This window comes from Nerophis ophidion, linkage group LG28 (assembly GCF_033978795.1).
Source record: "Nerophis ophidion isolate RoL-2023_Sa linkage group LG28, RoL_Noph_v1.0, whole genome shotgun sequence".
In the NCBI taxonomy this organism is placed as follows: Eukaryota; Metazoa; Chordata; class Actinopteri; order Syngnathiformes; family Syngnathidae; genus Nerophis; species Nerophis ophidion.
This window is the reverse complement of record NC_084638.1, coordinates 34,741,774-34,764,554: the sequence shown is the minus strand read 5'-3', so window position 1 is coordinate 34,764,554 and position 22,781 is coordinate 34,741,774. Positions and strand designations below refer to the sequence as shown.

Sequence of the window (22,781 nt, the reverse complement as noted above, 5' to 3'; positions counted from 1 at the left end):
TCTGAATAAGCCTACGGCTTTGCATTTTGTTTATTATTTATATATATATGTTTGTATTCTTTTTTTTTATTATTTTGAACTTACAACCCCCTGGCGCTGTTTTGTACTGTTTTCATAATGTTTTATAATGTTGTATATTGTTGTTTGTCTTACTGTTTGTAATTGTTGACATTTATAAATAAACCTTTAAAAAAAACAACTAAGTGTTGGCTTTCTTCTTCTTCCTTGTTTTAGTTGAAGGTAGGCGCACTGACAACCTTCAAGTGTTACGCCACCTACTGTTTCCCCGCTTCTTCTTCTTCTGACGTTAACTGATGGCAAATAACGCGTCATGTCCGCCGCCGTCTGATAGAAAGCATACATTTTCAAATCATTTGAAAATGATGTCCTAGCCAAAAAGGGCTATTTTCAGATGGACATATAAGGAGAAAATGAACTTGATGTAAATCCTGAGATCGCGAGATTTGGCACGGCACTCCATGAATCTGTCCAATCAGATTGGCTTTTCCTGAAAAACACGCATGCGCATTAAGTGGGCGGATGTAATGATTTCGATGGGAAGAAATAATATTCAGCATCGAAGGAATAACAACTGAAAGTAAGTAATACCATTTATTGTTTCTCTTTTGGTATTTATATGACTTTAACACACACCAGTTATTTGTTTTAAACTACTGGAACGTCACGCAGTTACGGAAATAGAGCTATAAATGCCGCAAGCACCTTGCTAGAAGTTGTGATAGTTACCTCCACCGAGGTAAGTATAATAACAAGAAGTGAAATAACAATGAGAGAAATAAATGTTCAGAGAACATTTGAAGTGGAACAATATACATTACTGAACACATAATATAGAGTTTTACATTTACAAGAAGTTCCACCTATATTCCAGCAACCTTTGTCTGTATTTATCTTCCACCCAACTCTCTCCTTTGAGGCACACATTAAAAGCGTTACTAAAACGGCCTTCTTTCATCTCCGTAATATCGCTCAAATTCGCTCCATTTTGTCCACTAAAGACGCCGAGATCATTATCCATGCGTTAGTTACGTCTCGTCTCGATTACTGTAACCTATTATTTTGGGGTCTCCCCATGTCTAGCATTAAAAGATTACAGTTGGTACAAAATGCGGCTGCTAGACTTTTGACAAGAACAAGAAAGTTTGATCACATTACGCCTGTACTGTATATACCTTTATATACATATATACATACATATATACTGTATATACCTTTATATACATATATACATACATATATACTGTATATACCTTTATATACATATATACATACATATATACTGTATATACCTTTATATACATATATACATACATATATACTGTATATACCTTTATATACATATATACATACATATATACTGTATATACCTTTATATACGTATATACATACATATATACTGTATATACCTTTATATACATATATACATACATATATACCTATACTGTATATACCTTTATATACATATATACATACATATATACTGTATATACCTTTATATACATATATACATACATATATACTGTATATACCTTTATATACGTATATACATACATATATACTGTATATACCTTTATATACGTATATACATACATATATACTGTATATACCTTTATATACATATATACATACATATATACTGTATATACCTTTATATACATATATACATACATATATACTGTATATACCTTTATATACATATATACATACATATATACTGTATATACCTTTATATACATATATACATACATATATACTGTATATACCTTTATATACATATATACATACATATATACTGTATATACCTTTATATACATATATACATACATATATACTGTATATACCTTTATATACATATATACATACATATATACTGTATATACCTTTATATACATATATACATACATATATACTGTATATACCTTTATATACGTATATACATACATATATACTGTATATACCTTTATATACGTATATACATACATATATATACCTATACTGTATATACCTTTATATACATATATACATACATATATACCTATACTGTATATACCTTTATATACATATATACATACATATATACCTATACTGGCTCACCTGCACTGGCTTCCTGTGCACTTAAGATGTGACTTTAAGGTTTTACTACTTACGTATAAAATACTACACGGTCTAGCTCCATCCTATCTTGCCGATTGTATTGTACCATATGTCCCGGCAAGAAATCTGCGTTCAAAAGACTCCGGCTTATTAGTGATTCCTAGAGCCCAAAAAACGTCTGCGGGCTATAGAGCGTTTTCCGTTCGGGCTCCAGTACTCTGGAATGCCCTTCCGGTAACAGTTGGAGATGCCACCTCAGTAGAAGCATTTAAGTCTCACCTTAAAACTCATTTGTATACTCTAGCCTTTAAATAGACCTCCTTTTTAGACCAGTTGATCTGCCGCTTCTTTTCTTTCTCCTATGTCCCCCCCTCCCTTGTGGAGGGGGTCCGGTCCGATGACCATGGATGAAGTACTGGCTGTCCAGAGTCGAGACCCAGGATGGACCGCTCGTCGGGACCCAGGATGGACCGCTCGCCTGTATTGGTTGGGGACATCTCTACGCTGCTGATCCGCCTCCGCTTGAGATGGTTTCCTGTGGACGGGACTCTCGCTGCTGTCTTGGATCCGCTTGAACTGAACTCTCGCGGCTGTGTTGGAGCCACTATGGATTGAACTTTCACAGTATCATGTTAGACCCGCTCCACATCCATTGCTTTCGGTCCCCTAGAGGGGGGGGGGGGGTTGCCCACATCTGAGGTCCTCTCCAAGGTTTCTCATAGTCATCATTGTCACTGGCGTCCCACTGGGTGTGAATTCTCCCTGCCCACTGGGTGTGAGTTTTCCTTGCCCTTTTGTGGGTTCTTCCGAGGATGTTGTAGTCGTAATGATTTGTACAGTCCTTTGAGACATTTGTGATTTGGGGCTATATAAATAAACATTGATTGATTGATTGATTTATATAGTATTGGAGTGTCGAAATGACAAAAGGAAAAGCTGGAAAAGGATGAAGAAGAACTGGTAAAGAAGTGGAATCAAATAAAAGATCAAGAAGGACTGTAAAGTTGCTGAGTAGACTGGTATAGTGGTGGTGCATTAAACTGGCAGCAGATATAATATGTGATACTTTCTTTTTCTTCCTGCAGTCATCCCGTCCTGCAGCATGCACCTATGTGAATGTGGAGAATGACCAGCAATGTCCAAGTAAGTTATATGTATATGCCTGTTCTTTCTTGAAGTCAATTAGTTCTGATTGAGATTTACAGATAAAAAGCTGTCCACAGTTTGTCAGGAACAAACATGAAAATATTGCTTTCTTTGACCCTGATTACATTAGCACATATGAAGAATGAAACTTCAAATAGGAGTTATCTCAGCATGTGTAATTCATGTTTTTGGAACCTTTCACCTCCAAGTTAAAGCTGGTAGGTAACATCAGGTCATGACTAAGGATGTAACAATATCAACATTTCACGGTATGATATCGTCATAGTGTTAAAGCCAGGGTAAGATATTGTTACAAAAATGTCAAAGTGTGTTAAATGACGTGGGAGGAATGTTTAGGATAAACACACTTACTGTAATTGAACACAAACATCATTTTCATATGTTGCAATCATATTTATCATTAAAAACAGGTATTTTAGGTGCAAAGGAATGGTGCAGAATTTCAAGTAACACACAAAAACCAACATTTTCAAATAAGTGTCTTTAAACTGACATAAACAGTAAACATCCAGTGTAACTAATGTAGAACAATAATGTTTCTTTTGCCAAGAAACTATACTGTGTGTCCGGTATGTTTTTTTTTCAATACAACTTGGTATTATTGTGGGTTTGATGACCTTTTTAGCACATTCAACAATACTGCCATTATAATGCAAACAGTGATCATTTTGGTCACAGTAACGGTGATATGACATTTTGATATTGTTACATCACTGCTGTTTAGTTGAGTGTTTTTAAACTTTGAACTTCCTAAGAAACTGCCCTTTGCAGTCCAAATTGTATTAGTTTGTAGAATACTGATTCTTAAGAGTTAACTAATAATTTGACTTTTAATCATGTAAATACCTCACAAATGCATATTGTCCCTTGCTGACATCTTGGTTTCACATGAACGATATTTTCCAAATAACGGTTCTAACATATAACTCATTCTAATATATTACTCCTATTCCCTAACTTATTGTAGACATTGTGGTGTGTAGTGTCAGCAAATGTCTTATTTTGTGCATGTCCACATTTCCTCTGGTGAGCTGCAAGGGCTCTGGGTCGATTTGGAAATGGTCTGGATGAACGTGGCATGCTTTACCTTGCAGTATGCAGACTTTGTTTAAGGTTCAACTAACACGACAGTTATAGGCACAGAAATATTTCACAGCAACAATTCCTCGGCTAACCTAAGCACAAACGTTCCCATCACTCCTGCACACTTCCACTTTTTCGCCCTTCTATAATGTCCCGTTTGAACCTTGTTTTCCCACACGGCGGGTTTTCATGGGAGAACCAGTTTACTTCTCAGATGAGCCCACTTAATATTGTCAGAAAAAAACACAGCGACTGGTGTTCTCGTTTGATAGCGTCACACATCACGGCATTATTGTGACAATTTTGAAATCAAAATAAGGTTATATTTACAATAATGTTGCATCCCTCGTCAAGATCCTTTCTCATAGGTTTGGTTTGCTGTTGTGTATTTACTAATGATTGGCATTAGCATCCACAACTTTCTTTTTATAGTGTGTGTTGTATTGTGATGAGTTACATTTAACACTGTGGATGATGTGTTACCACAAACACAGAAGATACGTAAACATGAACTACAATGCGCTCAAGATGTGGGGAAAAAGGAAATGCATTCCATTAGCTGGATTTGTATAATGTGTTCAATTTATGTCAACTTCCTTCTTGTTTTGCATGTTTTTGTCTGGTTTTTTTTTTTCAATGATTTGAATCTTTAGAGTTTTTTGGTTCCTCTTCTTTGTGTCAGGGGGTAGCAGCAGGGTAACACTGCATGAGGCGGTGCCCCCTGAAGGAGCCCAAAACACTGCTCTTCAAATGGAACACATCCAACCTTCAGGTGACCGTGCAGGATGTACCACTCTGGAACATCAAGCCTCTCCCCACCTGCCAGGTACACCCACCGTCTTCTGTGGCTGAATAATGTTTTGCTGTGAATTTTGTCTCAAAGCAAATCCTGCTCAAATGTGACAAACTTTGGAGTGTAAGAATGTGAGCGATATGCTGAGATGTTATACGTTTTGCCTTGTGACAAAATGTTATCAAAAACCTTTAGTGATTTGTATTCTATTTTACTTTCAGCACATGAAAATATTTCTACTTCTGACCATCGAAGAGAATGGAAAACCATTTTCCAGATCAGCCCTCATACATCCTCCTGATGGCCTAACAACTGAATGACATGTCGATGCTGAGTATGATCCATTTCAATCATTTGAGGAAGCTCTCCCTGATATAGGGGATTGGATGTACAATGACGGACATACGTTTAATGAAGGATTTGAAGATGGTTTGAGTGAGGAGTGTGCAGAAGAGTCCAATTTCAAGGACACAACAGACAAACCAATACATGACAATGCATCAGAAACCATGGCAGAGTGCCTTCTGATCAGCATGGGTTATGTAAACTGTCCTAAAGTCACAGGTAAGGCCCTAAGCCATATGCTCAAAATGTTCAAGTTGCTTTATCCCGATAGTCTGAACACAGACTGCTTAAACAGTGTGCAGAAGTTCCAAAACTTTTTTTTATCCCACTCTGCATCATCGCCTACTATATTACATAAATCCTCCAAGAATTGTTTTGGGCCAATAGAAAGTAAACAAATAAAATGCCTGCTTTGTGGGACCAGTGTGTCAGAAGAAAGGTTCTAATCCTTTTTTTAAAGTATGTACAGATTGATTTCTTGTTTACCACAGCACATTCATGTGCCAAATGGGCCCTCGTTGGTGAATATAAACATGCAGGTTTTTCTTTGCTGCAAGATAGTGTAACATATGAGACATGCAGTCATGTTATTCCCCTATTGGAAACCTCTGCAGTACAGTAGTATTCTTGGATGACATATTGGGTAAAGTTGTTTTCCTTGACTTCACATCTATGCCTGGCATAGTGATTGCAGTTCATTTCCCCAACACACTTGACAAGTTTGAAATAATGAAGAACTGAACTGGCCTAAGAAGCCACAAATCAAATCTTTAATCATTGTTATAAATGCTCTGAAAATACACACTGATGTGATGTTGCCGTGGATTCTGTAAATATGTACTGTATATGGAGTATCATTGTTGATGATGTTTTTGCATTGTGTGTAATATTTCAGTGGCAAATATATTACATTTACTTGTTTAATAAAGCCACTGTCTTTTTTAATGAATACATAGGCCTACTATGCTACTGCATTTTAATATTAGTCCTTATGATGGTGGTTGGAGAGCCAAATATCTTCTGAAGTGGTACTTTGTTAAAAGAGTTTGAGAACCACTGCTCTAGAAAGTTCACAAATGTTAAAAGCTCTTAAAAAGTGTCTTGTGATCATATCAGTATTGTTTGGGTTCAGTTTTAAATCTCACAATTGTAGTCACTGAGTTACTGTACATGACGTGTGGATAAGAAATCAACAAATTAAGTCCAACTTTATTTAAATAAACCATTTAGATTACAGACCATATATCCATATTGTCTGAATTCATTATTTTCTCCCAATGTTGGCATGAGATCAACTGGAATATGATTGAGGTATAACTAAATTGAGCCCATTAAAATGCATTTTTTTAGAAAACGGGTATATCTAACAACTCAAATAGTGAGCAGTGAGAGACAAAACCAAGTATATCTCTCACTGAGACATCATTGAGACATTTTGAAACCAATACTCATCAATTGTCTTTTTGCCGAAATAGAAAAGAGACATCTGAGAACTCAAACAGTGAGTAGTGAGAAACAAAACCAGGTGTTTCTCTCACTGAGTCATAATTGAGACATATTGGAGACCAGCTCATTCATCTCTCATTTTGGTCTTAGTTGAAATGGGGAAAAGAGATAACTATTAGACAACTATGAGATCTCTCATAGTGCTCACTGTGAGCCTTATTTCTCAGGAGATACATTTGAGAAGAATGAGAAAACTACTTTGGTCTCCATTAGTGCTCTTTTATGTCTAGGAGATATATATAAGACATACATGAGATCTCATCTTCAATTTTGCTTTGCTATGGGAAACAAGTGTTTGATGAGCATTCCTCAACTTTTTCGGTCTTTTTTGACACTCGTGCCAGCTTTTTTTAAGCATGTTGCAGGCATCAAATTCCAAAATGAGCTAATATTTGCAAAAAAAAAAGTTTCTCAGATCCAACATCAAATATCTTGTCTTTGCAGTCTATTCAATTGAATATAATTTAAAAAGGATTTACAAATCATTGTATTCTGTTTTTATTTACCATTTACACAACGTGCTACTTCACTGGTTTGGGGTTTTGTACATGTTGACAGTACATTGCAGTGTTATTTTGTTACAGCCGTGCCCACTGTGTGAAGTACTTTTGCAAGACTCCTAGCAATAATATTACACTTCACCAAAGAGCCTGCTGTAAAAGAAATGACCATTGAATGAAGATACATACTCAGGTCACCGTGATCTGAAAAGGAGAGTGAAGAATGTTTTTGTATTCCCCAGATTCTAATCATCTTGGATGAATAAACAAGCAATTCCTAATTTCACTTGGAAATGTGTTTACTATAAAAGTGTAGCACTGTTTCCACACAAAATACCTTCTGTTTTTGGAAAGATGCCCATGTGTGTCTTCCAGGTTGAACATTCCACCCTTTGTGCCTGCCCGGACTGTGCTGGAAGGCCTCGAGTCAGAGGATGCGTGTGAAAACAAGAAAGCTGTAAAAAAGGAGATCCATAGCAAAAAGGTCAAATAAGTACAAACAAGTATTTTACCTCGATTATTAACAGTTTATTTTGCCCAAAAATGTTAAGGGAGCCAAAAAGGACAAAATGGAAGAGGAGAATACAGACCTGCTCAGACTTTGCCACACAGTACCGCTGGAGGTGGTGAACTTAGGTAAGAATCCATGTTTCAAGGTTGATCGGGGTGGGGGGAAGACAACGACACAAAGGTGCTCCTCTTATTTAGACTTTTTGTTTATGGAGGTGGGAAAGGTTACGATCCAGAGAAGAAAGACTACTCAGGTTTTGAGGCCTGGTTGCAGTGTTACTATGTGGATGGAATGAAGTCTGTACGCGACCACAATGGCAGGACTATGTGGTTCAAAGTATGCAAACACATTTTCATACGTAACAACTATATTTGTAGCACGTATTGACTAATAGAAAATGGTGTCATTTCAGGGCGATCCAGGTCCTATGGCTCCTAAAGGTAAACGCCAGAAAAAATAGTTGAGATACCATTACACATAAGAGAAAGCTTAGTGTGTCTTTATCTTTTCTCACACACCAGAATCAAAGTCTCCAAAGGCCAAAAAGAGAAAAGATACAGATGCAGACCATGATTACCCCCGCAAGAAAAAGGTATATTCAGTAGGTAATCACCACCAGCACATAGAAATCTAACCCCATTGTGGCTGTACTTCAGGTGTCCAGGAAACACAACTCTGACAGCACAGTGAAGAAAAAAGCAGCCAAAAAGCCCACAAAAGCAGCAAAGGAAGAAGAAAATGGACCTCAAGAAGAAGCCACACCCAGAAGAAGATCAGCAAACACACCTCAGCAAGAACCGAATCCACGTCAGGCAGGAGGAAAAAGAACAATACAGAGCCAGCTGCAGGTCTGATTCTAATAATACTCCCATTTTCTGAAAATATTAAGAGCCTGATCTTTGAGGATCCAATTCCCACACACTTATCTGTGTGCGCAAACTATAAAATTGCATGTACTGTTGGTGGACGTGTTGTATGTGATCTACTTTGTGCAATTGATAGCAGCAAAAGTGGCACAGATCACCCTATTTTTGTGTACTAGAAGCATTATGTGCCCTTGGAAACACTTCTTTCCCTCTACATTCATGTTATTATGCTCTCCACACTGGAGGGGGGCTTATATTAGATTATAGCACATATCGATCATCTAACACCTTTTCTGCAATATAGAATCACAGTATGTATACTATTTGCAGCAGGAATGATCAAACTGCATATTGCAAGACATTTTTTTTAGGAGTTATACTAAATACAAAAAAAAAAAACGCAACGCTTTTGTTCTTGTTCCCAATTTAAATGAACTCAAAGATCGAAAACTTTGACTATAAACACAAAATACCTGTTCCTCTCAAATATTGTTCACAAATCTGTATACATTTGTTAGTGAGCATTTTTTCTTTGCCAAGATAATCCATCCCACCTGACAGGTGTGCCTTGAGCTGTCCAAAATAAAAGGCCACTGTGAAATGTGCAGTTTTATCACACAACACAATGCTTCAGATGTCGCAAGTTTTGAGGGAGCGTGCAGTAGGCATGCTGACTGCAGCAATGTCCACCAGAGCTGTTGCCCGTCAATTAAATGTTTATTTCTCCGCCATAAGAATAGAATAGAATAGAAAGTACTTTATTGATCCCTGGGGGAAATTCAGCACCACAGTTCGCTCACAATAAACAATGATAATAATAAATAATATAATATATATGAATAATATAAATATATTCTACATTTAAGTGCAGTCAAGGAACATATGCATTATACAGTCGGATGGCTGTCGGTGTGAAGGACCTCCTGTGTCGTTCCGTGTTGCATTTTGGGAGTCTGAGCCTTCCACTGAAGGTGCTCATTCTCTCTGCAAGGTCCGAGTGTAGTGGGTGGGAGGTGTTGTCCATAATGGCTAGGAGTTTTGCTAGACTTCTCTCTGACACCACCGCCAGAGAGTCCAGCTCCACTCCCATCTTGTTACTGGCCTTCTCTACCAACTTGTCCAGTCTGTATGTGTCCCTCACTCTCAGCCCGCTGCCCCAGCAGGCCACGTCGTACAAGAGGGCGCCTGCCACCAGTGACTCGTAGAACATCTTCAACATCTTTGTACAGACGTTGAAGGATCCTAGCCTCCAAAGGAAATATAGATTCGGCTCTGTCCCTTCTTGTAGAGGGCCTCAGCGTGTTTTGACCCATTCAGCTTGTTGTCCATGTGTACTCCGAGGTTTTTATAATCCTCTACCATGTCCACATCCACCCCTTTGATGGAAACAGGGGTCGCCAGAGTACTCCTCCTCCTTCCCAGGTCCACAACCAGCTCCTTGGTCTCCGTAACATTGAGCTGGAGGTGGTTCTTTCCACACCATGTGACAAAGTCCTCCACCAGTGTCCTGTATTCCTCGTCATCACCTTCCTCAATACACCCCACTATCGCAGAGTCATCAGAAAACTTCTGAAGGTGGCAGGACTCTGACTGATAGTGGAAATGGGTGGTGTAAATGGTGTAGAGGAAGGGGGAAGAGTACTGTAGCCTCCGGGGCCCCGGTGTTGCTGACCAGCCTGTCAGACACACAGTCCTGCAGTGGCATATACTGTGGTCTGTCAGTCAGGTAATCTACAACCCAGGACACCAAGGGGGCCTCCACCTGCATCTTCTCCAACTTCACACCCAGTAGCCCGGGCCGTTTAGTATAAGCCGCCTCCAAAGGTGTTTCAGAGAATTTGGCAATACATCCAACTGGCCTCACAGCCGCAGACCATATTGATTGGCTGAGACCTGCCACCCGGACAGCTGCTACAACAATTGGTTTGCTTAACCATAGCATTTCTGCACAAACTGTAAGAAACTACCATGAATTGATTAACGTGGACCCCGACTTAAACAAGTTGAAAAACGTATTGGGGTGTTACCAATTAGTGGTCAATTGTACGGAATATGTACTGAACTGTGCAATCTACTAATAAAAGTATCAATCAATCAATCTGTCTCAAGAAAGCTCATCTGCATGCTCGTGGTCCTCATCGGGGTCTCGACCTAACTGCAGTTTGTCTTCTTAACCAACTTGAGTGGGCAAATGCTCACACTCAATGGCGTCTGGCACAATACAGAGGTTTTGGTATGTTATTATTGACAGCGAAGCCACGTGCATTTTATTGATGGCATTTTCCATGCGCAGAGATACTGTCACGAGACCCTGAGCCCCATTGTTGTACTAATCACCCGAGGCCATCACCTTTATAAATAACATTTACTAACTCATGTTGCAAGGATCTGGAAGCTAAAAACATCCCAGTTCTTGCATGACCAGCATACTCACCGGACATGTCACCCAGTAAGTAATTTTTGAGAGGAATATATATTTTCTGTATGGTAAAAGTTTCAGATCTTTAAGTTCAATTCATGATAAATGGGAGCAAAAACAAAAGTGTTGCGTTTATATATTTGTTCAATACCATATTTTTCGGAGTATAAGTCGCACCTGCCGAAAATGCATAATAAAGAAGGAAAAAAAACATACAAGTCGCACTGGAGTATAAGTCGCATTTTTGGGGGGAAATTTATTTGATAAAACCAGACGGCAAGAATAGACATTTGAAAGGCAATTTAAAATAAATCAAGAATAGTGAAGAACAGGCTGAATAAGTGTAGGTTATATGAGGCATAAATAAGCAACTGCTATGTTAAGCTAACATATTATGGTAAGAGTCATTCAAATAACTAGAACATATAGAACATGTTATACCTTTAACAAACTATCTCTCACTCCTAATCCATAAATCCCATAAAATCTTATACGTCTAGTCTCTTACGTCAATGAGATAAATAATATTGATATTTTACGGTAATGTGTTAATAATTTCACACATAAGTCGCTCCTGAATATAAGTCGCACCCCCGGCCAAACTATGAAAAAAAAACTGCTACTTATAGTCCGAAAAATACGGTGCATATTTTCTAAATCAAAAAAGGAATACCATTAAAAAACAACATAAATTAATAGACTTTGGTTTAATCGGCCCTTTAAGTTGTCCAGCAGCTATAAAATGATATTGCTGAATATATATCTTCTTCTTTTTATTTCTAACAGTCCAAATATGACATGCACACGTAGAACAAAGGCTTCTCTGTTCAGTTGTCTTTGCAGCGTGATGGCCTCCTTTCTCACAGCCCTGTGTGCAACTATGTCAGTTGTCTTTGCAGCGTGATGGCCTCCTTTCTCACAGCCCTGTGTGCAACTATGTCAGTTGTCTTTGCAGCGTGATGGCCTCCTTTCTCACAGCCCTGTGTGCAACTATGTCAGTTGTCTTTGCAGCGTGATGGCCTCCTTTCTCACAGCCCTGTGTGCAACTATGTCAGTTGTCTTTGCAGCGTGATGGCCTCCTTTCTCACAGCCCTGTGTGCAACTATGTCAGTTGTCTTTGCAGCGTGATGGCCTCCTTTCTCACAGCCCTGTGTGCAACTATGTCAGTTGTCTTTGCAGCGTGATGGCCTCCTTTCTCACAGCCCTGTGTGCAACTATGTCAGTTGTCTTTGCAGCGTGATGGCCTCCTTTCTCACAGCCCTGTGTGCAACTATGTCAGTTGTCTTTGCAGCGTGATGGCCTCCTTTCTCACAGCCCTGTGTGCAACTATGTCAGTTGTCTTTGCAGCGTGACGGCCTCCTTTCTCACAGCCCTGTGTGCAACTATGTCAGTTGTCTTTGCAGCGTGATGGCCTCCTTTCTCACAGCCCTGTGTGCAACTATGTCAGTTGTCTTTGCAGCGTGATGGCCTCCTTTCTCACAGCCCTGTGTGCAACTATGTCAGTTGTCTTTGCAGCGTGATGGCCTCCTTTCTCACAGCCCTGTGTGCAACTATGTCAGTTGTCTTTGCAGCGTGATGGCCTCCTTTCTCACAGCCCTGTGTGCAACTATGTCAGTTGTCTTTGCAGCGTGATGGCCTCCTTTCTCACAGCCCTGTGTGCAACTATGTCAGTTGTCTTTGCAGCGTGATGGCCTCCTTTCTCACAGCCCTGTGTGCAACTATGTCAGTTGTCTTTGCAGCGTGATGGCCTCCTTTCTCACAGCCCTGTGTGCAACTATGTCAGTTGTCTTTGCAGCGTGATGGCCTCCTTTCTCACAGCCCTGTGTGCAACTATGTCAATTGTCTTTGCAGCGTGATGGCCTCCTTTCTCACAGCCCTGTGTGCAACTATGTCAGTTGTCTTTGCAGCGTGATGGCCTCCTTTCTCACAGCCCTGTGTGCAACTATGTCAGTTGTCTTTGCAGCGTGATGGCCTCCTTTCTCACAGCCCTGTGTGCAACTATGTCAGTTGTCTTTGCAGCGTGATGGCCTCCTTTCTCACAGCCCTGTGTGCAACTATGTCAGTTGTCTTTGCAGCGTGATGGCCTCCTTTCTCACAGCCCTGTGTGCAACTATGTCAGTTGTCTTTGCAGCGTGATGGCCTCCTTTCTCACAGCCCTGTGTGCAACTATGTCAGTTGTCTTTGCAGCGTGATGGCCTCCTTTCTCACAGCCCTGTGTGCAACTATGTCAGTTGTCTTTGCAGCGTGATGGCCTCCTTTCTCACAGCCCTGTGTGCAACTATGTCAGTTGTCTTTGCAGCGTGATGGCCTCCTTTCTCACAGCCCTGTGTGCAACTATGCCAGTTGTCTTTGCAGCGTGATGGCCTCCTTTCTCACAGCCCTGTGTGCAACTATGTCAGTTGTCTTTGCAGCGTGATGGCCTCCTTTCTCACAGCCCTGTGTGCAACTATGTCAGTTGTCTTTGCAGCGTGATGGCCTCCTTTCTCACAGCCCTGTGTGCAACTATGTCAGTTGTCTTTGCAGCGTGATGGCCTCCTTTCTCACAGCCCTGTGTGCAACTATGCCAGTTTGCACGCAGATTTCAGACTTTTTAAGAGGCACGATACTGCCTGCAGGACACTTTCAGCATTGATAAATCTCACTGTTCATGTTGAGTGATTTGTATTTGCATTTTCTCCTCCCAGTATTGTGGGCATTCTGATAATCAACATATATTCTGCATACATCATTAAGACAAATATGTTAAATGGAGGGAATAAGCGATAGAAAATGGATGGATGGGATGGATTGCACTCCTTATTTTGCTCATTAATCGACAAATATTTAGATCAGCTTTGCGTGTGCTAACAAGTTTGCATGTGTTTTGATACACATAAACCTTTTGTAGATTATACTGTAAGTGTGGTAAACGTACTTTTTGTTGCAGGCTTCAAGACACGTAGCGGGAGACTGACAAGACAGAATGTCAAGTAAAGGACATCTATTGGAAAATACTGTTTTTATTCCATGATACATATTTTTAATAAACATTCCACACGTTTATTCTTGGCATACTTTTCAATCACAATTCACAATACAGTAAATTATTTGATTTAATGTGAAGTTAATTATATTTATATAGCGCTTTTTCTCTAGTGACTCAAAGCGCTTTACATAGTGAAACCCGATATCTAAGTTACATTTTGAAACCAGTGTGGGTGGCACTGGGAGCAGGTGGGTAAAGTGTCTTGCCCGAGGACACAACAGCAGTGACTAGGTTGGCAGAAGCGGGGATCGAACCTGGAACCCTCAGGTTGCTGGCACGGCCACTCTACCAACCGAGCAGAAATGATGGCTACCGAGCTCTACTCTTTCCTCTCTCCCTCTTGAGTACAGGTAAAAAAACCTTCTTTATGGTGACGGCCACCTATGTCACGTGACACATGCTTCTGTTCCTTGTGTACACATCCACAAACACCACGTGACATACACACATGATCTGGCTCCTACAATGACTAACATGGCTCATTTGCATAATACACTAAAAACTACTTGGGTCTCTGAGGCAGACGATGAGAGTCCTGTAAAATGTATACATACAGTGGGGCAAAAAAGTATTTAGTCAGCAAGTTCTCCCACTTCAAATGATGACAGAGGTCTGTCATTTTCATCATAGGTACACTTCAACTGTGAGAGACGGAATGTGGAAAAAAAATCCAGGAATTCACATTGTAGGAATTTTAAATAATTTATTTGTAAATTACGGTAGAAAATAAGTATTTGGTCAACCATTCAAAGCTCTCACTGATGGAAGGAGGTTTTGGCTCCAAATCTCACGATACATGGCCCCATTCATTCTTTCCTTAACACGGATCAATCGTCCTGTCCCCTTAGCAGAAAAACAGCCCCAAAGCATGATGTTTCCACCCCCATGCTTCACAGTAGGTATGGTGTTCTTGGGATGCAACTTAGTATTCTCCAAATACGACGAGTTGAGTTTATAACAAAATGGATACATGGATGATACAGCAGAGGATTGGGAGAATGTCATGTGGTCAGATGAAACCAAGATAGAACTTTTTGGTACACCAACAACAGGTATGTCACACCTGAGAGACATGGCACACACCAACAACAGGTATGTCACACCTGAGAGACGTGGCACACACCAACAACAGGTATGTCACACCTGAGAGACATGGCACACACCAACAACAGGTATGTCACACCTGAGAGACATGGCACACACCAACAACAGGTATGTCACACCTGAGAGACATGGCACACACCAACTACTCAACAACAGGTATGTAACATTGGTATATTGATCCAGATCAGGAAGTAGTAGAACCCAAAATGCTCAATGGTAAAGGCTGCTGCCTCTCACACGGTACTACTGGGTTCAAATCCACAAGATCTTGTTTTTTGTTTCATCTCTATCATTGTTAAATGATTGCATTTGTATATTAGTGAAAATCCTGTCTTGATGGAACCCAGGATACCTCAATGGTCAACACTGTGATCTTCAAATATGGGGGTACTGGGTTTGAATCCCAATTGGTTTGATATGTAACTTCAGTTCAAAATTGAGCTCCACCTCAATCGTAGTTTACTGGGACAGATGTCACGATTCCATTAATGAATGAGCCAGACTACACTTCCAACAAGACTCAGGATAGCTCAATGGTTAACACTGCTGCCTCTCATGCAGAAATACTGGGTTCAAATCCATTGTTAGGAGGCGTTAGTTTATTGTTTTGCCTTGATCATAGTTCACTGATAACATTTGTATATGAGCGAGAACCAATCTTTGTTGGGACCCAGGATAGCTCAATGGTCAACACTGTGGGCTCCTAATACAGGAGTAGTGAGTTCAAATCCCATACATGGAGTCAGTAATTTGGCAGTATGGCGTCAAGACGACATACATTGTGGGCTGCTTCTTCTCCCCCACACAGACTAATGTTATGTGCTACTTCTTTGACTAACATATAGTTGAAAAATTAAGTCAACACTAAAGCTAATAATAATCCAAAATAAAATGTCAAATAGTCAATGATGACACCTCAGGGGTTACCTGTGTGTGTGTGTGTGTGTGTGTGTGAGAATGAGTGCGTGTGTTTGTGTGTGTGTAGGAGTGTGTGCGAGTGAGTGTAACTCCTGAGGTGGGTGGGAATAGGATAAATAAAGAGCGTTGACCAATGAGCTCTCCTGGGTACAAATAAAATAAAATAGGTTAATTGTAATTGGATAAAAAAAAAAGTAAATTAAATTATTATTTTAACATTACATGGGAGAAATGACACAGTTACAATATTTGTCAACTTGCAGCCTCCAGCTGATCTTTTAAATTACACATCGACCCAAGCAGGAGTCGAACCCCACACTCTTCAACCTGAGTCAACAGTCTTAACCACTGGGCTATCCTGGGTCTTGATGACACAATTTTTTTTCATACACAAATGTAATCGAGGACTGTGGCCCAGTAAAGTTTGATGAGGTAGAACAAAAGACACACAACCTGAGTGAGATTTGAACCCAGTACTTTTCATTCCAAGTCAGATGTCTTAACCCCTGGTCTATCCTGGGTCTTGTGAAGAGAAGATTGTGTTCTATACACAAATGTAATCGAGGACTCCTGGCTCAGTAAAGTATGACAAGCTTAAACAAAATTTTGTCAACATGAGTGGGATTCGAACCAAGTACCTGTCATTCAGAGTCAGCAGTCTTAACCACTGGGCTATCCTGGGTCTTGATGAGATATTTTTTTTTCATACACAAATGTAATCGAGGACTGATGGCCCAGTAAAGTTTGATGAGGTAGAACAAAATACAGTTAACCTGAGTGGGACTTGAGCCCAGTACTTTTCATTCCGAGTCAGATGTCTTAACCCCTGGTCTATCCTGGGTCTTGTGAAGAGAAGATTGTGTTCTATACACAAATGTAATCGAGGACTCCTGGCTCAGTAAAGTATGACAAGCTTAAACAAAATTTTGTCAACATGAGTGGGATTTGAACCCAGTACCTGTCATTCAGAGTCAGCAGTCTTAACCGCTGAGCTATCCTGGGTCTTGATGAGATATATTTTTTTTCATACACAAATGTAATCGAGGACTGATGGCCCAGTAAAGTTTGATGAGGTAGAACAAAATACAGTCAACCTGAGTGTGACTTGAACCCAGTACTTTTCATTCCGAGTCAGATGTCTTAACCCCTGGTCTATCCTGGGTCTTGTGAAGTGAAGATTGTGTTCTATACACAAATGTAATCGAGGACTCCTGGCTCAGTAAAGTATGACAAGCTTAAACTAAATTTTGTCAACTTGAGTGGGATTCGAACCCAGTACCTGTCATTCAGAGTCAGCAGTCTTAACCACCGAGCTATCCCTGGTCCTGTGAAGAATGGATTTCTTTCCATACACAAATGTTATCTACGACCCCTGACTCACTGGAGTAAGATGAGGTGGAAAAAATACTGCTGACCGGAGTGGGGTTTGAACTCTGTACAGTTTGTTCTCATGCAACAGTCTTAACCACTGGGCTACTTTCAGTCTTGTAAAGGTAGGATTTTAGTCCATACACAAATGTAATCGATGACTCCCGGCCTTCGTAAAGTATGATGAGGTAAAAAAAAAATACTATCAACCAGAGTGAGGTTTGAACTCAGCACTTTTCATTCAAAGTCAGCAGACTCAACCCCTAGTCTACCCTGGGTCTTGTGACAATAAGATTGTGTTCCATACATAAATGTAATCGAGGACTCCTGGCTCTGTAAAGTATAATGAGGTTGGGAATGGGTGAAAAAAATAGAAGATTAAAATAAAATATACTAAAATAAAAATGGTCTAAACCTGGGCCCTGGAGAAGGGGTCCAGACTGAGGCCAAGGGAAAAAAAAAAAACAACTCATAGCCATAGTACACATCCCTCTCACATGTGTGTAAGAGGTAAACATCAAAGAAGACAAAGGACATGAAAGACATTAAAGCAGCAGATACAAGCAGACACTTCTACATCCAGCTATGAATAACAACTAAAAGAAACATAGACACTGTGGTGGTCTCTGCGCTGTTCCACGCCATCGTCCACTGGGGTGGAGGGAGCGTGGCCAGAAACAGGAGCAGACCCAACAAAGCAACCAAGAGAACTGACTCCACTCTAAGCCGCCAACCAACTCTCGGCCAGTGTCCAGTCCGCATGGATGAGCGAGGATACGTCCAAGGAGACTGAGGTGTACGACACCTGCTCACCCAGCCAAGACACCGCCAAGCCTCTCCGTCCCAGCGCTCAGAGCTTGCTCCGCAGACCTGTCCCTTCATCCGCTTCTCCTCCAGTCCCTCCAAAGCGACTCCGGTGTGGCAGACACCCAGCAGCTGGTCTCCATGGTCAAAAGGCTCCCGGGAGGAAGATCCAGAAGTCCACAAAAAGCACCACAGAGGTCACGAAAGTGCCACCCCTTGTCACACAGTCCCAAAGGGTCCCGGACCAAAAGGCAAAAAAATATAATAAGACATGAAAACAAAAGGGAAACACAAAATGATGACACAAGAGCACGGAGCTCCTGCCAACAGCAGCCACTACAGCAGCGCCATCTTGGGGGAAAAAAAAAAAAAAAATTAATTAGAGCTGGATTTGAACCCAGTGCGCTTAATTCCAAGTGAGAAGTCTTAACCACTGGACTGTCCTGGGTCTTGGGAAGCTATGATTGTGTTCCATACACAAATGTAATTGAGGACTCCTGGCTCAGTAAAGTATGATGAGTTTGAACAAAATGATGTCAACTAGATTGGCATTTGAAACCAGTACCTCTCATTCAGAGTCCGCAGTCTTAACCACTGAGCTATCCTTGGTCTTGTAAAGAATAGATTTCTTTCCATACACAAATGTTATCTATGCAGTGATTTCCCCCCCAGAAAATGTGTTAGTCGTCACCATCACATCTCCATCTCATCTTTGCCTGGGGGGGGGGGGGGCAATAGACTACAGACTGTGGTGAAGTAGGCCGGCTACGTCGCATGAAGAAACTTTGAATTTTGGGTTGTGTTTTCCGCTCCATATATACGATATATATCTCAATAGATTTTAGGTTCAAAGAACTATGAAGTTGTTGCAGGTATGACCACATGGTGGCGATAGTTTCAAAGAACTATGAAATTGATGCAGGTATGACCACATGGTGGCGATAGTTTCAAAGAACTATGAAGTTGTTGCAGGTATGACCACATGGTGGCGATAGAGTGCAGTGGGCGAACTGCAGATGGGAACTACTTCAACATGAGAGGAATAAACATCAAACATGTTGTGGACTCAATTGATGACTTGTTTATTGCTGCAGACAAGCTGGCAGGTATGACAACAACAGGTATGTCACACCTGAGAGACATGGCACACACCAACAACAGGTATGTCACACCTGAGAGACATGGCACACACCAACAACAGGTATGTCACACCTGAGAGACATGGCACACACCAACAACAGGTATGTCACACCTGAGAGACATGGTACACACCAACAACAGGTATGTCACACCTGAGAGACATGGCACACACCAACAACAGGTATGTCACACCTGAGAGACATGGCACACACCAACAACAGGTATGTCACACCTGAGAGACATGGCACACACCAACAACAGGTATGTCACACCTGAGAGACATGGCACAAACCAACAACAGGTATGTCACACCTGAGAGACATGGCACACACCAACTACTCAACAACAGGTATGTAACATTGGTATATTGATCCAGATCATGAAGTAGTAGAACCCAAAATGCTCAATGGTTAAGGCTGCTGCCTCTCACACGGTACTACTGGGTTCAAATCCACAAGATGGGAGGTCTTGTTTTTTGTTTCATCTCTATCATTGTTAAATGATTGCATTTGTATATGAGTGAAAATCATGTCTTGATGGAACCCAGGATACCTCAATGGTCAACACTGTGAGCTTCAAATATGGGGGTACTGGGTTTGAATCCCAATTGGTTTGATATGTAACTTCAGTTCAAAATTGAGCTCCACCTCAATCGTAGTTTACTGGGACAGATGTCACGATTCCATTAATGAAGGAGCCAGACTACACGTCCAACAAGACTCAGGATAGCTCAATGGTTAAGACTGCTGCCTCTCATGCAGAACTACTGGGTTCAAATCCATTTGTAGGAAGAGCTAGTTTTTTGTTTTGCCTTGATCATAGTTCACTGATTACATTTGTATATGAGTGAAAAACAATACTTAGTGGGACCTGTGATAGCTCAATGGTTAACACTGCTGCCTCACACGCAGTACTACTGGGTTCAAATCCACATCTGGGAAGTTCTTGTTCTTTGTTTTGCCTGATCATAGTTCACTGATAACATTTGTATATGAGCGAGAACCAATCTTTGTTGGGACCCAGGATAGCTCAATGGTCAACACTGTGGGCTCCTAATACAGGGGTAGTGAGTTCAAATCCCATACATGGAGTCAGTAATTTGGCAGTATGGCGTCAAGACGACATACATTGTGGGCTGCTTCTTCTCCCCCACACAGACTAATGTTATGTGCTACTTCTTTGACTAACATATAGTTGAAAAATTAAGTCAACACTAAAGCTAATAATAATCCAAAATAAAATGTCAAATAGTCAATGATGACACCTCAGGGGTTACCTGTGTGTGTGTGTGTGTGTGTGTGTGAGAATGAGTGTGTGTGTGTGTGTGTAGGAGTGTGTGCGAGTGAGTGTAACTCCTGAGGTGGGTGGGAATAGGATAAATAAAGAGCGTTGACCAATGAGCTCTCCTGGGTACAAATAAAATAAAATAGGTTAATTGTAATTGGATAAAAAAAAAGTAAATTAAATTATTATTTTAACATTACATGAGAGAAATGACGCAGTTACAATATTTGTCAACTTGCAGCCTCCAGCTGATCTTTTAAATTTCACATCGACCCAAGCAGGAGTCGAACCCCACACTCTTCAACCTGAGTCAACAGTCTTAACCACTGGGCTATCCTGGGTCTAGATGAGACAATTTTTTTTCGTACGCAAATGTAATCGAGGACTGTGGCCCAGTAAAGTTTGATGAGGTAGAACAAAATACACTCAACCTGAGTGGGATTTGAACCCAGTAATTTTCATTCCGAGTCAGATGTCTTAACCCCTGGTCTATCCTGGGTCTTGTGAAGATAAGATTGTGTTCTATACACAAATGTAATCGAGGACTCCTGGCTCAGTAAAGTATGACAAGCTTAAACAAAATTTTGTCAACATGAGTGGGATTCGAACCCAGTACCTGTCATTCAGAGTCAGCAGTCTTAACCACTGGGCTATCCTGGGTCTTGATGCGATATTTTTTTTCATACACAAATGTAATCGAGGACTGATGGCCCAGTAAAGTTTGATGAGGTAGAACAAAATACACTCAACCTGAGTGGGATTTGAACCCAGTACTTTTCATTCCGAGTCAGATGTCTTAACCCCTGGTCTATCCTGGGTCTTGTGAAGAGAAGATTGTATTCTATACACAAATGTAATCGAGGACTCCTGGCTCAGTAAAGTATGACAAGCTTAAACAAAATTTTGTCCACATGAGTGGGATTCGAACCCAGTACCTGTCATTCAGAGTCAGCAGTCTTAACCACTGGGCTATCCTGCGTCTTGATGAGATGTTTTTTTTTCATACACAAATCTAATCGAGGACTGATGGCCCAGTAAAGTTTGATGAAGTAGAACAAAATACAGTCAACCTGAGTGGGATTTGAACCCAGTACTTTTCATTCCGAGTCAGATGTCGTAACCCCTGGTCTATTCTGGGTCTTGTGAAGAGAAGATTGTGTTCTATACACAAATGTAATCGAGGACTCCTGGCTCAGTAAAGTATGACAAGCTTAAACTCAATTTTGTCAACATGAGTGGGATTCGAACCCAGTACCTGTCTTAAGCACTGAGCTATCCCTGGTCCTGTGAAGAGAGGATTTCTTTCCATACACAAATGTTATCTACGACCCCTGACTCACTGGAGTAAGATGAGGTGGAAAAAATACTGCTGACCGGAGTGGGGTTTGAACTCTGTACAGTTTGTTCTCATGCAACAGTCTTAACCACTGGGCTACTTTCAGTCTTGTAAAGGAAGGATTTTAGTCCATACACAAATGTAATCGATGACTCCCGGCCTTAGTAAAGTATGATGAGGTACATGATGTGTGATACACATCATGTATCACACATCATGTATCACACATCATGTATCACACATCATGTATCACACGTCATGTATCAAACATCATGTATCACACATCATGTATCACACATCATGTATCACACATCATGTATCACACGTCATGTATCAAACATCATGTATCACACATCATGTATCACACATCATGTATCACACGTCATGTGTCACACATCATGTATCACACATCATGTATCACACATCATGTATCACACATCATATATCACACATCATGTATCACACATCATGTATCACACATCATATATCACATATTA

The 22,781-nt window shown here is 40.6% G+C and overlaps 1 protein-coding gene across 2 annotated transcripts; it reads left to right on the top strand.

Annotated features, from left to right (window-relative positions):
• Positions 1-523: 523 nt before the first annotated feature.
• LOC133545292 (endonuclease 8-like 1) lies at positions 524-14,347 on the top strand. Of its 2 annotated transcripts, XM_061890719.1 has the most exons (7): positions 5,354-7,993; positions 8,061-8,145; positions 8,235-8,356; positions 8,433-8,460; positions 8,542-8,612; positions 8,677-8,868; positions 14,232-14,347. In XM_061890719.1, exons 2-7 carry the CDS (start codon positions 8,079-8,081, stop codon positions 14,256-14,258), a joined length of 507 nt encoding a protein of 168 aa, XP_061746703.1. In that variant the 5' UTR covers positions 5,354-7,993; positions 8,061-8,078; the 3' UTR covers positions 14,259-14,347. The 2 variants fall into 2 exon arrangements, 1 of the variants encoding a protein (XP_061746703.1); XR_009804794.1 differs by lacking the exons at positions 8,542-8,612; positions 8,677-8,868; positions 14,232-14,347 and adding exons at positions 524-598; positions 3,201-3,258 and having other exon boundaries at positions 5,048-8,356; positions 8,433-8,447.
• Positions 14,348-22,781: the final 8,434 nt, after the last annotated feature.